Here is a 14,043-nt window from a genome sequence, read left to right as displayed (position 1 = left end):
CTTTGTGGTTTCCACAGCTGGATTACATTAAGGGCACTTATCAGAATTGCTAATGCCTACCCCAAGAACCAAGTCTGCTCTTGGTTGGCAATCTGTCCAAAATAGCCATCAAAGTGATCAAGGCATGTCGAGGAGTGTGGCATTGAAACCCGAACAAGTGTACGCCAGTCCACTCTTTTTTGCTTGTGTCTGTTTTCATTCCCAGACATAAACAGCCTTATGGGCAGTGGTCTCAACTTTAACAATTTCTTCCAGCTCCAATCTATGTTCTGAGTTATAGGAATCTTGACTCTTTGTTTGTTAGTATACCATTGTTACTTCTCAATCAAATGTATTTATATTGCTTTAATAATCTTTTAGTAGTCTAGTAAATATTCCTGCTTCAGTTTTGGTTAATGAAAGCTATCCATTCACTCGTCAAAAAACCAGAAGTTTTCTCAGCTGACTGCATCCTTCTCATTCCAAACAAAACCGCTCGATGCTACATCGTATAAAAGAAAGCAAGAAACGAATACATGTTCTTCATCTAGCAATTTTCTTTACTTAATTGAAATGTAACAGCAAAGAAAGGATTCAAGGTAAAGATTTATTATATATATATATATATATATATATATGAACTAAAGATATACCATTTAAAAACTAATCAGTTATAAGTAGAAATGTTCTGATATTGTTTAAGTATGATAAATTTTATGACATATATTTTACCTAAATCAAATGATAATAAATAAAATGATTCTTATTATATTTATGTGTTGAGGATGCTCTTACTATAATTAATGTGAGATTTACTTTAATTATCATTTTAATACTTTTTATCATGTGTAGAGATAATAAACTTATTGCATTGTTTGGATATCATACATAAGGATATGGAGTTTCATGGAGGAAAATATAGAGGGGGTAATGCCTATTGTGGTATATGTTAAATTGGCAAAAACTCACAACCATTAAATTGATTGAAGATAATCTTGATACTTGAATATAATAAAAATCTTTTCATTTATTATCAAATGGATTTAAGTTATATAATCATTTAAAATTTAATATGGTATCAACGCAAGTGATATAATAATTGAAAATATTAAAATAATTTTATTATGTTTATATGTAAAGTTTATGTCACGTGATAAGTCTATTATCTTCACATAAATGTAATAACTTGGAGTATTAAAGTCATATGCTATTATTAGTAGTATTAAAATAAGTTGGTTATCTTCAATTTAGGGAAATAGGAATAACTTAAATATAATAAAATTCTTTTTATTTTTTAAAACTAAGTCTTTTCACATCACCATACGTCGACTATTTGTTTTTCTATTTTTATGATTTAATATTAAAGAATAAAGTGAATCGGGGGAGTCTTTTACATGACAGAAAAGAGAAAGTAAGAAATACTGATAGAGAAAGCTGGCTGAGATTATAACCTAAAGTTCAAATCAACTTGTAACCCAAGCACTTTTGAACCCCAGAAGAAAAAGGCAACAACTTCTCAAGCAAGCACTTCTGTTTTAACTCTACTTTTGTCGAAGGAAGTAATAAACTTTCCACGTAAGTACTTCAAACAAGTTGAGAATAAAAGGGTTACGTCAGAGCCCCAACTCCTAAACACACACACATTCTTTCTCTTTCTTGGATCGTCAAAGCCCTTGCTTTTGTTAGCTAATTGACGCTAACCAAAGCTACACATCACAACCCAGACATTGAAGGTCTCTGGTAATTCCTCACCTTTTCTTTCGAACCCACTTTTTTTTTCTTATTTTTTTGTAGAACTAACTAAAATTCTGCTTCTTTTTATAGGATATTCTCTAAAACTCAATTATTTTGTGTTCTTTGATTGGTTGTTAAATTTTATTGGTTTTTAATTGATGAGCTAAAGAAACAATGAAGATAGCTTCTTCTTCTTTTTTTTTTCTCTTTTAGAGTTTGTTGACTTGGTTGTTTGTAGACTGTAGTATCGAGACTAAATTAATGGAATGCAAAATGTTTAAGGCTTTTCTTTGATTTTCTCTGCTAACAAACAGAGGCTTAGAGGATCTTATGTGTTGGCTGCTGAGAATACTGAAGAGAAGAGGAGAACAAATATAAGACAAGAAAGAAGATGATTTTTGAAGCTAATGCTTTGTGTTGTTTCGGTTTTTGTATGTAGCCCATATTATCTCTGTAAAGCATCAATCATGTCCAATTAAGTTTCACCTTGACATTTTAAGATAATCTTTATATGTAACTTTGATAAGATTTGTGTTATTGCAGTAGTTGCACTATGCATATTATCTCAGCAAAGTATCAATCATGTCCAATTAAGTTTAACCCTGATGGTTGTTTGTAGAAGATATTCAAGTTGAACATCATTCATCATTGTGATATTCTATATGGCTTACATCCCTCCACACAAGCGGCATTCAAAGGATTCTGAGAGGCCAACACCTACTCCAGAGTCCTTGGCTCCCATATTTAAGAGAAATGTACACTTGAGAGCACCAAAGCCTAATGTTGGTAGGAGCGGAAAGATCGTATATTCGAACTATGCCATATCTAGATGGTTTGCTGTTGGTTTGGATGATGGTAACAGCGATTCTTCTGCTGCTCGTCTTGAGCCAGTTTCAGTTGAATCTATGGAGAGGAAAACAGGAGAGAAACCTGTAATTTTGGTGAAGAGTAATGTAGATAAAGGTTAGTGATGCATCATTTCCAGAATAATCCCCCTTTTTATCCCTCTGTGTTTTGTTGCTTACATTGTGGAAAGTTGTTATTAACAGCATATTTTTCCAACTGTCTTAGAGAAAAATGAAGTGAAAGGAAGCCCATGGTCGTCTATCGCAGAAAATGTTCTGCCAGACCTGTTATCTTCCTTTGAAATTGCAAGGGCTGAAATAGAGAGCCAAGATTTGAAAGAAGTAAAACCAACATTGGTTGCTAGGTTTGGCAAAATACTTTTTCATGGGTAAGCATTGATTACTTGACTACTGCTTCATCTAGTACAGATAATTCTTTTCTTCACTATACGAGTTGAATTTGAAAGAAAGTTACAGAAATTATACAGAGAGATATTGTTGAATTTCAATAGCTGAATGGTATAATTGCAGTTAAAATAGAGTTATGGTGTGACTGTGATGATATTTTATTACGTATTGACCTTTTGAAACTGAAAATTGGTGGCTATTGCAATATCAATTGAGGGACCAAGATACATTTATAGATAAATATGATGTCCAACTCCTAGCAAGTAGCCAGTTAAAGGACCAATGCATTAAAGAAAAACACTCTGCAACTGTGGTAATTGTACCAGATTGATTAGCAGTTATTATATTAATATACATGGTGCAGGAGCCCTTCAATGAACCTGGAAAGTGTCAGAAAAGATTGCGTTACAGAGACAACATTCAGGAATTTGAAAAGATCATTTTACACAAGTCTTCCTGCTTCATATGTGGGAAACATTATGGCTGAAGTTGTCCCAAAGATTGGAGTTGATTTTGCAGAGGTGAAGGATATATACCATGTGAAGGTATATTTGCCCTCTAAACTCTAATTCCTAGATCACAATTCTCATATATCTGATTGTGTTAGCTATTGAATGTTTTAATTCTCTTACATTTTCTATAGTTGTCTGATAGCACACGACTGGATTCAACAATCTCCTGCAAATGTACAGTAAAAGATGATAAAAACCTGCAGCTATATAAGGCAAGTCTTCTGCTGCCCATGGACCAATATATATGCCTGATGAGTTGAATCTCCTTCTCATTCTGTCCTCATGTTGATGTGCTATTATCAGATGCATTAATGTATTGCAATTTGTAAATCATATTTGGGTCTTGATTAAAATTCTTTACAGCTTTCTGTCTTACTTTCACTCTCTGGCGATGTCTTTGACAGTCTGACCCTCTCGGATATTAGTTTGTAGTTAAAAATTTTGAAGTACATATTTCTGTTTTTCCCCCTCACTTTTATCCACTTTCTTGTTTTTTGTATTTACGGAGGCATACCATCATAAGGGAACTTTTCTCTTGTAGGTTGAACTAAACCAAGTGCGTGACATGGTTGTAGACATATCATGCCCTGATATGGATCTCGACTTGAGGCTGATGCTTTGCCACAAAAGAATCTTAACATCTCTGACCGTAAGTTAGTTTGCAACGTTATGGTCTCTAACGACATTGAGTTTTATCAATTTAGCATCATTACTTGCTCAAGCATGAATTTTCGAGTTGTGAGGCGACTCCTCATAACTATCTTTTGTCGATAATATGGACAAAAAAGCATGTGAATTTATTCACTAAATCTCAACTATGATAAACTTTGAGAAAGTAGCATCAACTTGGTATTCTAATAAGGTAACCTTTCATGCCTTATTTTTTAGTAAAAAATTTATTCTTCATGTGATGCTGGTCCCTGGTTGGGTTCCTTTTTTCTTTGTGTTTACTCTTTTATTTGTTGAACTATCAACATATTTTAGATTTTTTTTCTCATAATTATGCAAGTTAGTAGCAGTCAAGGAAGAATGAAGGAGGGTCTCATGCGTACTTACATTATGATAAAGTTTGTAATGAAAGGTTTTTCATCTGACTTATTTTATTTCACTCTTCCCAGGATGATGAGATACAAAGCATTAGAAAGCTGATTGACTCAGCGGTTCTAGATCCAGATGTGAAAGGTGGGTTGAGATGGCCGCTTGGAAAAGCATCTACTGGGGATAGATACAGTGTTGTTGGTGTTTGGCACACAATGGCTACTACTTATCAAGGCTCATCCATGAGACTCAAGGTAAGATATGCTGATCGATTTGATTTCAGAACTGCATATGGGGAATCTTCGAAGGAGGTTGTCCTCAAGTTGAAAGGAATGGTGTCAGGACTGCTGGTAAGTGCCTCTTGTCATTTTGAATTATTTTTCATCTTCATTAAACCTGATATTGTCCTGTGCAACTTAGTCTTAAGAAATAGGAATAACTGCATTGTCCTTGTCTTCAAACTGAAAGGTTTGTGGTAACAGACTCTGGTTGTTCATACCATGCCAAAGACTCTGGTCTGTGCAGCCATGAACCATGTGAAAACAAAAAATATACCTTCGGCATTTTCTTGTTATTTTGTCTCTATTTCTAAAAGGAAATTTTATATGATCTACTTTTCATTCAATTCTCAGGAGCAGGAGGTTGAAACAAATGTGATCTCCGATATGCTTAAAGACACCTTAAGGTTGATATGGCAACACTTCTTATGCTGCAAGTCTTTTCTTTCCTAACATGAAGGAATGCCTTCCCCATGCTCTTCTCTTCTCTTTATTGCTCACTATCTGTGAGTTGTGTGTTTTTGATTTTGTTGAAAAACAGGTGGTTATAGTGTATTATGGCTAGCACCAAGTAGTGCCAAAATGTGAAATATATGTATGCAGTTTTGAAGAGAAGGGAAATGTATCTGGTTTGCTTTCTTGCTTTATTGCAACCCTTACAATTCCACCATGTTGTTCCCTTTCTTTCCCCTCTTTGTGGAAGGTACAACCAATTACAAGTTTGGAGATGGTCACATTTCCAAAAAAAAAAAAAAAAAAACCAATTTTAATGGAGGATGACGAATTGGGGTGCTGAAATAGAGGGAACAAAAGTAAATGAATGTACCAAAGATCAAAAGATTCGGTGACATCCATCCACAGGATTTACCTCTACTCTATGTCCAGAGATCATTATTGGGGCCTTTTATGTATGGGTTAAATCTTCATCAAGCTATAGAATTGAGTAAGACGTCCAAGAAAGGCATTGAAGATAAGACAAATCATGGTTGGAAAATCTTTGCAATCCACGATTATTTTTTTGTGGGTTAAACAAGTCTACTTTACAGTCAGCTTCGTGTGTAGCTTTCCTATCAACCAAGCAATGAAGTTAAAAATTAAAGGAAAAAGGAGTTCAGACCTATCTAAGAATAAAGCTACTCGTCTAGACTCATAACTTTGTTCAACTTCAGCCCAACCCATCTGAACCACTGGACGAGAGAGAGCAGAGCACCGTCTCAACCGTTGTTCGACAGACAACATTTAACCTCAAGTTTTCACTTCCTTATAAACACATTTCTCTTTCAATTCTCTCGGACACGAACTCCTTTCTGCGGAAATTCCTTCAAATGAAACTCAATCTCTTCTTAAACCCGAACCCCACATCAAACTCTTTACTCCCTTTCTTTTCTTTCCCTTCAAAGACAAAAACCCAAATTCCCTTGTTAAAATCACCCACTTCTCTTTCCTTCTTTTCAAAACCATCTCCTTGTTTCATCCCACTTTGCTCTTCCAATCCTTCTACCAATTCAACTTCAAAGGAATCAAGCTTGGTGTCCAATGGATGGCCCCAAACTTCAAAATTCAATATTGGAGAAGAATCTAAAGAGAATTACAATGTGGGAGTTGGGAACCCAATTGTCCCAAGTTTTTTTCCAACTCAAAAGATGAGCTTGAGTGATCAGGCCTTTTTTCTGTGGGCCTTTATTGCTTGTACGGTATGGTGTTTAAGGCTTTGAGGTTATTTGGTGCTCTGGGTAATTGTTTTTGGCTTGTTTTTCCATGGGTGCTTTCTGTTTTATGGATTTTTAGTTCTTGTTTTATGTATTGTTAGATTTTTCTATATGGAATTGATAATGTTTGGATGTTTGAGAATGTTGGAATGATAGACTATGCTCGGTTTTGGGTTTTCATTGATTGGAAAGTGAGGTTAGTAGGAGCTTATAATGGATTTGATTCTGCATATGGGTAGTTATTTAGGGTTTCGTGGTTGTTGGTGCTTATTTGAGATTATTTAATGGTGGTTCTTGGTTTTGGCATGTTTTATGCGGGTGCTTATTGCTTAATATGGATTTTTTTTCAAATTTGATATTTATTTCTTGTTTGTATGCAGTTTTTACAGTGTTATATATATATATTGATGATGTTTGGATGTTTGAGAATGTTGGAATGGTAAGACTATGCTTTGCTCTTGGTTTTCATTGCTTGGAGGGTATCTCTTTGTTGCCATTAGGTGCTTTGTTATATGCGGTAGTATGGATTGGAAGTGGATTTTGGAAAAAAAGAGAAAAATTGCTGTTTTTATTAGGATTTTGATTATTAAAAATGTTTAATATGATAACATATTCTTTGTAGTTGTGTTTATAGTTTGTATAGTACATTTTTGGTGGGTTTTGTAATTATTGGGTGCTGATGGGATTTGAATTATTTTTGGATAGTTTTCATTTTGCAGTTTACTATGGCTAGTGATTGAAAATTAAATAGATTCTGTTGCTAGGTGTTGGTAAGAAATCAAGTGTTCAGTGTTAAAAATAGAAAGTTGAAATGTTCATATTATTATCTTCAAGCTTTGGTACTAAAGAATATGTTTGGTATTGAGTTTTCCTAATTTCTGATTAATTAATACTAATTACTTGGATACGTGCAGACTTCTTTGGCATTTACAAGTCTGGTCATTGCAGCTGTTCCAACACTCTATGTAAGTTTTCAGATATTGTATCTGAAACTTGACTGGAAGATTGATGTGATATCCTAGGCTCTCTATTCATCATTTCATTTATAAATTAAATAATTTTTCTTTATGTTATGTTATGAATATGATGTAATTTGAGAATGGCCATAATGCATAGTGAACAATAATGTGTAATATTGCACAATTTCGTTCGCACCTTATTTGTGATTTGACCTGGCAAGAGTGACAGGACAGTTCAAGCTTGTTCATCCAGATTGTGGTGTTTTCATAATGTAGTCAGTTTTAAACTTTAGCTCTGTAGCCTTACATGCTCATTAGGAAGTCTAAGTGAGCCTCAATCGTAAAAAAAAGGAATGCTTTTGTGGGTGATAAATTGAACATAAGTTTTTCTCATATGATTTACTGATTAGGTCTAGTTTGCATTTTAATATTGTTATATTTATTTCCTTTTTGCCTGTTCCGCAGGCAATGGGAAGAGCTGCAGTTTCTCTTTCAAAGCTAGCAGATACAGCTCGAGAGGAACTTCCCAGTACTATGGCTGCAATTAGGCTTTCAGGCATGGAGCTCAGTGATCTTACACTGGAACTAAGTGATTTAAGGTGATGATTAAATCCTTAATTTCATTTTTTTGTTGCATAATTGTTTCTCATAAATCAGCAGCAGTAGGTGTTTTCCTCTTGTAAATAGAAGATAAGAAAGTGATTTTGGATAGAGACTAATATACTCTTGCAGGAAAAAGTAGAGTTTTTCGTAGAAGGTTCTGTTTCTATAGGATTGTTATAGCATGGGATATTTAGATGAAGTCTGTTGGTGATCACTATTTCAAGTACTAAAACCAAGAAATTTTGTTTCTCTGGTGGATTCTCATGTAGTGCAGGAAGAAAATACAGCATATTTTCTTGTACAAAATTTCATAGCATGTTATAGTCAATGGATGTAATGCCCTTTTCAGACCCTAAATAGTGAAAATGAGATGTAGACCTTTAAAACTTTTCATTCTTTTTTATTGTCACAATGGCTTTAATGATTTTGAGTATGATGCTTTAGTTTGCTTTCTTGACACTCAGCCAAGAGATTGCTGATGGTGTCAACAAATCAGCTCAAGCTGTGCAGGCTGCTGAAGCCGGAATTCGGCAGATTGGTTCACTAGCTCACCAGCAGACCATGTGTAAGTTCAAACGTTGCTCTTGAATCAACTTTCCTCCCCACCACAACCCAAGGCGTGGTACCCATTTTTTTTGTCCCATGTACTTTACTAGAACTTCACTTTTTGTAACATCTCTATCCAGCAATGATTCAAGAACGGGCTAGCTTGCCTATCATCTCCATACAGCCTGTTGTTGCTGGGGCTGCTAGAAAAACTTCTCGTGCTGTTGGCCAAGCCACAAAGACTATCATGAATATAATCTATCGAGGAGAATTCAGCTCAGAGCATGACGAAGATAGTGGTATTCATCGAGTGGAAAACTAAGGTGTTCACTGCTTCTGGATACTACTGGATGGCTGATGTCTGTGTACATAACATAAAGAATCAAGGCATCAGATAGTTGCTTTCTCCTCCAACAGTTTATATGCCCAAAAATTGTCAAATCTAATTGCCTTCAATATGTTACATATAAATTATGAAATACAGTGTTTTTGTCTGGGCTTTACCCCTTTTCCCCTCACTTTTATTATTTAGTGTAATCCATGATTTTGTGGCTTTCTTTGAAAGCAGGAATGGTTTTAGTGATGCAAATCTGCATTATGATTTTTTATGACTAGACACTCTGATTCAGTAAAGAGACGCTGTCAGCTACTCCATACCTGTTATTTTTTTCATATTTTCAGCTCTCAGTAGGAAATTCGTCCTATGCTTTTTTCCAAGCTGTGTTCAGTCTCTCTCTGCATATCACCTTCCCCCATCCCCGTTCCCCCTCTGCCTTTCTCAGCCATAGAAATCTTCCAGAGTAGAGTGAGGGAAAGGGCGTGAGATGCTATTTTGCCTGTAATTATCCCTGACAAGGTTTCTTAGTATTTGACTATGGGTTTTATGACAGTTATAATGCATACATATGATATGCTAGCAGCTCCAGCCTCTAATAGTTTTACCCATCATTTTCTTTAAAAAAAATATTAAAAGGACTTTCTATCAAATACATCATAAAGGAGTTCATAATAACTATGTAATCCAAAAGGATCTCATTCTTGAGAGGGCTTCAACTATTCATTTCAATTTCAGAAAGGAGAATTTGAATTTAATTTTTTTATTATGATAAAAAATATATATTTATTATTAAGTTAAATGTTTGAAATACACATATTTATTAGTTTTGAATGCTAGTAAGAAAAAATGGGGTGACCAAAAGAAAATATGAGATACTTATTTCAATTTATGGTTTCATTTGATCACGTCCTGTGAAATCTGAAATGCCTTTAAAATATTTAAGGTATATCGTTAAGTTTGATATGTAATTAAAATATTTAAAATATGTTGTAATTTTGTAAGATTTAATATGTAATTAAAATATTTAAAATGTTTCTTAAAATACTCATCGAAAAGAGATTTTCATTTAAAAATGATACAATTTTAATTATTACTATCATAAAAAGAAAAAAAATTCTTTTGACATTTAACTATATATGTTACTCAAAAAGTTAGGTCAAATCTTTCCTTTCCCATATTAAAAAAAATGCTAGTAAGCTCTGTTAGAAGCATAGGCTTTTTATCTTAAGCATTAAATTACTTGCATATGGACTGAGATGTGGCAACTAAGGGTGAAGTCAAGATTTCTAGTCAAGGAGGCCACTCTACTAGGTTAATAAATATTGAAATATTATTATTTATAGTACCTCCCAATTTTCTTTTAGAAAATAAATTATTGTAAACTTTTTGCTTACTTTGAAATCATCGTATTTATTGAATTGTACATTATTATAATATTTAATATGTAAATATATATTATATTATATTTAATTTTAACAGTAGAGAAATTAATTGCTAAATTGGTTAATTAAATAGCCTAATTGAACTTGAGCTTTATCCCCATGATTGACCCACACATTCCCACAAAGTTAAAACTTGAAAGTATATCTTTAAAAAAGTAACCTGACCAAAAAAAAAAGTGAATGGCCTGACAAAATACCTACCTTACAAAACATTAATGCTAAAAACTTGTTCAAATAAACAATACGATTTAGTACAAAAAATAATAAATTTGGTGACATATTCATTCTAAACCTTATATTATAAGTAAAATCGGATTTTGTGAAAGCACACGTCGGCTATGTATTACAGAAATAACATGTATATATTACCTAGGACCTTTAGGTAGCTATTTTGGAAAAAACATATATATATATATTACTTTTCTTTTATTGAAAAACTAAAAATTAAAAGTATTAACCTACTAAAATCTTTGTCAATATACACAAATCAGCTCATCTTATTAATTAGTCACAAACAAAAACAGATTACTTATTTAAAGGAAGAAGTTTCTTTTGAAAGAATAAATCAACAATTAAATACCAACGAAATCCAATAACGAATTGGACAAATTAAGAATGAAATAGAAAAAATAATTTGTTCTGATATCCCTAACCCCTTTTAGGATACAAAAAGACATGAAGTAGGATTACCTTATCACAAAGAATTTAATGATAAATAAATCCCTACAAAAGCAAGACCAATCTAAATGAATAAATAAATGAAAGAATTTTGTAGAAAAGAAATCCAAAATTGGCTAAAGAAAAACTTTATAAGAAAAAGTAGTTCTTCGCTTTTTATGTCATAAACAATGCAGAATTAGAAAGAGGAACACCAAGATTAGTGATTAATTATAAACCTTTAAACAAAGTATTACCATGGATTAGATATCTAATTTCAAATAAAAAAGATGTTCTACAAAAATTGTGTAATGTACAAATCTTTTCAAAATTTGATATGAAATCGGGATTCCCTATGACCTATATTTTTCTTATATGCAAAAAATAATATTGCAAATGCCAAATTCTTTCATGTTATAATTTCCAATTCAATTGGAATTTTTATACAATTTGGTTATGATTTAGAAAGTTCTGATCTTTAGTTACTTTTCATAAAAGATTTTGATTAATTAGATTAATCCACAATTAATAATGCCAATTTTTGGTGGTATAGAAAATGGAAAATCTAATTTGGAGGATTACTCCATACACGGTTTATGTGAAATTTTAAACTTCATAAGCACAAAGAGAGTATTGTTACACATCCTTTTATTTATTATCTTAACTTATTAATTTTTAAATATACTTTAATGGAGCATATGGCAACCTTCTAAATCTACTTATGGTTTATTAAAATTTTAAAATTAATCTAAAAATATATATTATTTATTAATATAATGATTTTCTCGGACCGGATCGAATCCAAAAGTTCACGACCAAACCCAAACATAATCGGGCAGATAACCTGACCTGTGAACACCACTGATCAACAAATAATTACATTTAGATTTAGAACCATTTCTTCATTTATTTGTTAGTTAATCTACTCCATTAATAAACTTTGAGCTTTTTCTTGAATGAGTTTCCACAAAGCATCCACGTGGCGTTCTTCAGTCATAGTTGTCCCAATCGCACAACGAATGACATAAATCCCACCCACCACTGCATGAGTCATGAAAGCTCTCCCGCTTGAATTTACGGCCTCCAGCAGTCTACAGTTCAATTCTGTGCCTTCAAGCTCTTGTTTGGGCTTAAGCCTGAAGCAAACCAACGCAAACTTTCTCGGTAACACTATCTCAAACCTGTCATCTTTAGCCACGAATGCCTCAAACCGTTTGGCCATGCTGATATCGCTGCGAATGTGGTACATCAGGTTAGCCAGGCCATGCCTACGGATCGCAATCCAAAGCTTCAAGGCCCTGAATCGTCTACTCAATGCGACTTGCCAATCTTTATAGTCCAACACAGCTTTGAATTCACTAGCCTTGTTTCTTAAAATTTCAGGATCAGTTGACAATGAATCCACTAAGAACCTGGGTTCCTTAATCCACAAACAACAACAATCCATGTTAGTGAGAAACCATTTATGTGGATTCATGCTGATAGAGTTGGCAAGTTCAACTCCATCAAGGTAATGCCTGAGCTCGGGGCAAATGCAGGCACTTCCTGCATAAGCTGCATCAATGTGGAGCCAAAGCTTGTATTCCCTGGCAACTTTGCCTAATTCTGCAATGGGATCAATAGCTCCACAGGCTGTTGTCCCAATGGTTGCACATAAGAACAATGGCACCAAACCTGATTTGATATCATGTTCAATAGCCAAACGAACTTGTTTTGATGACATTGAGAACCCTGTTGATAAAGATGTTTCGATGAACTGAAAATTTGATGGTGGAATGCCTACCAATTTAGCAGCTTTTTGGAAAGTGAAATCCGTTTGATCAGATGCATAAACCATTAATTTGGTTATATTTTCCCAACCACCAAGTTCTTTCAAGGCTTTGTCTCTTGCTGCGGTCAAAGTGCAAACTGCGGTCTCACATGTGCTACCGTGCAAGACTCCACCACCAGTTCCAGAGAACAAAAATGAAGATGGTAGCTTAAGCAGTTTGCCCATCCAATCCAAGACAATGGATTCAAGTTCAGTGGCAGCAGGAGATGAAATCCAGTTGAAGCCAACCACATTAAAACCAGAGCAAAGCATCTCTCCAAGAAAACCAGCAGTGCTAGCGTTTGCTTGGAAGTAGGCAAAGAAGTTAGGACTTTGCCAATGAGTAAGGCCTGGTATGATGCAATCATTGACATCTTTGAGTATATCTTCCAGTGATTCAGGGCAATAAGGGGCAGAGTCGGGCAACTTTGCTGACAAGTAACCAGGCTCAACGCTGCTTTGAACTGGGTATTCCTCAATGTTTTTGTAGTAGTCAGCAATGAAATCAATCACTGCGTTGGAGTCATTTGTGAAGCTAGTTGGCTCAAGGGGGAGGAAAATTTCTCCAGAGGGACTGCCCATTTGTCAAAATGCAGAAATTGAAATTGTTTCTTTATTTCAATGGTATTCTGGCCAGCAGGCCAATGGTGTATATATAGCAAAAGAAGACGGAGCCCAGACAATGATGTGATAAATGTACATGGTGTTGGTGGCCAACAGCCAACGTAGGGCATTAATGTGGCCGCCCAATACCCACCGTCTCTTTGATTTACGTAAAGGACAGGGGAATAGGATGGAGTTAACCTTCCGAGAAAATTATAAGAATTAACTTTTATTGATATAAAATAAATTTAACTGATTTAATTATATTTAGTCTTAATTTGATAAAAATATTCTTAAAATTATTTCAAATAAATTAAACCATTAATTACAATTTCTTCTCATTTGTACTTCTGATTTCTCTCTCACCATCTCAGTTTCTCAAGTTTTATCGATTTCTCTGTTCGGCATTTGTCTACTATGTTTCCGATTTCTCTCTCGCATTTTTAAATTTCTCTTTCTTATACTTTCAAGACACCAAGTAATGGTTTTGATATGCTTAGGTCAATAGCTATTTGGAGAATTTGATTTTTAAGTATTTTAGATAAAACAAAAATGATAAAAATGATCACAGATGTTTGAAATA

The 14,043-nt window shown here is 33.9% G+C and overlaps 3 protein-coding genes across 9 annotated transcripts; 2 read left to right on the top strand and 1 right to left on the bottom strand.

Moving 5' to 3' along the window:
• Window positions 1-1,525: 1,525 nt before the first annotated feature.
• LOC110415309 (uncharacterized) lies at window positions 1,526-5,441 on the top strand. 7 transcript variants are annotated; one of them, XM_021426923.1, is made up of 9 exons: window positions 1,526-1,719; window positions 2,028-2,144; window positions 2,336-2,676; window positions 2,785-2,947; window positions 3,331-3,511; window positions 3,610-3,690; window positions 4,020-4,127; window positions 4,597-4,866; window positions 5,149-5,441. In XM_021426923.1, exons 3-9 carry the CDS (start codon window positions 2,376-2,378, stop codon window positions 5,245-5,247), a joined length of 1,203 nt encoding a protein of 400 aa, XP_021282598.1. In that variant the 5' UTR covers window positions 1,526-1,719; window positions 2,028-2,144; window positions 2,336-2,375; the 3' UTR covers window positions 5,248-5,441. The 7 variants fall into 7 exon arrangements, with proteins under 7 accessions (XP_021282598.1, XP_021282596.1, XP_021282600.1 ...); XM_021426921.1 differs by having other exon boundaries at window positions 2,333-2,676; XM_021426925.1 differs by lacking the exon at window positions 2,028-2,144 and having other exon boundaries at window positions 1,526-1,712.
• Window positions 5,442-5,594: 153 nt separating this feature from the next.
• Window positions 5,595-9,244, top strand: LOC110415311 (chitinase-like protein). The gene is made up of 5 exons (XM_021426926.2): window positions 5,595-6,488; window positions 7,418-7,468; window positions 7,928-8,061; window positions 8,530-8,630; window positions 8,752-9,244. Exons 1-5 carry the CDS (start codon window positions 6,120-6,122, stop codon window positions 8,931-8,933), a joined length of 837 nt encoding a protein of 278 aa, XP_021282601.1. The 5' UTR covers window positions 5,595-6,119; the 3' UTR covers window positions 8,934-9,244.
• A 2,546-nt stretch (window positions 9,245-11,790) lies between these two features.
• LOC110415570 (phenylacetaldehyde synthase-like) lies at window positions 11,791-13,455 on the bottom strand. Its single transcript, XM_021427264.2, has one exon. The coding sequence runs from the start codon at window positions 13,437-13,439 to the stop codon at window positions 11,970-11,972; it is 1,470 nt and encodes a 489-aa protein (XP_021282939.1). The 5' UTR covers window positions 13,440-13,455; the 3' UTR covers window positions 11,791-11,969.
• Window positions 13,456-14,043: the final 588 nt, after the last annotated feature.

This window comes from Theobroma umbraticum, unplaced genomic scaffold (genome assembly GCF_002168275.2).
Source record: "Theobroma umbraticum cultivar Fairchild unplaced genomic scaffold, ASM216827v3 scaffold_147.0, whole genome shotgun sequence".
Taxonomy (NCBI): Eukaryota; Viridiplantae; Streptophyta; class Magnoliopsida; order Malvales; family Malvaceae; genus Theobroma; species Theobroma umbraticum.
This window is presented reverse-complemented; position numbering and strand designations above follow the sequence as displayed.

Excerpts from the sequence above, each read along its gene's own strand:
- LOC110415570 (XM_021427264.2), bottom strand. The coding sequence starts at position 13,439 with ATGGGCAGTCCCTCTGGAGAAATTTTCCTCCCCCTTGAGCCAACTAGC.
- LOC110415311 (XM_021426926.2), top strand. The coding sequence starts at position 6,120 with ATGAAACTCAATCTCTTCTTAAACCCGAACCCCACATCAAACTCTTTA. Across the intron at positions 6,489-7,417 it reads GGGCCTTTATTGCTTGTACG|ACTTCTTTGGCATTTACAAG; the intron begins GTATGGTGTTTA and ends GGATACGTGCAG. Across the intron at positions 8,631-8,751 it reads AGCTCACCAGCAGACCATGT|CAATGATTCAAGAACGGGCT; the intron begins GTAAGTTCAAAC and ends ATCTCTATCCAG.
- LOC110415309 (XM_021426925.1), top strand. The coding sequence starts at position 2,376 with ATGGCTTACATCCCTCCACACAAGCGGCATTCAAAGGATTCTGAGAGG. Across the intron at positions 2,948-3,330 it reads GGCAAAATACTTTTTCATGG|GAGCCCTTCAATGAACCTGG; the intron begins GTAAGCATTGAT and ends TACATGGTGCAG. Across the intron at positions 4,867-5,148 it reads GAATGGTGTCAGGACTGCTG|GAGCAGGAGGTTGAAACAAA; the intron begins GTAAGTGCCTCT and ends TTCAATTCTCAG.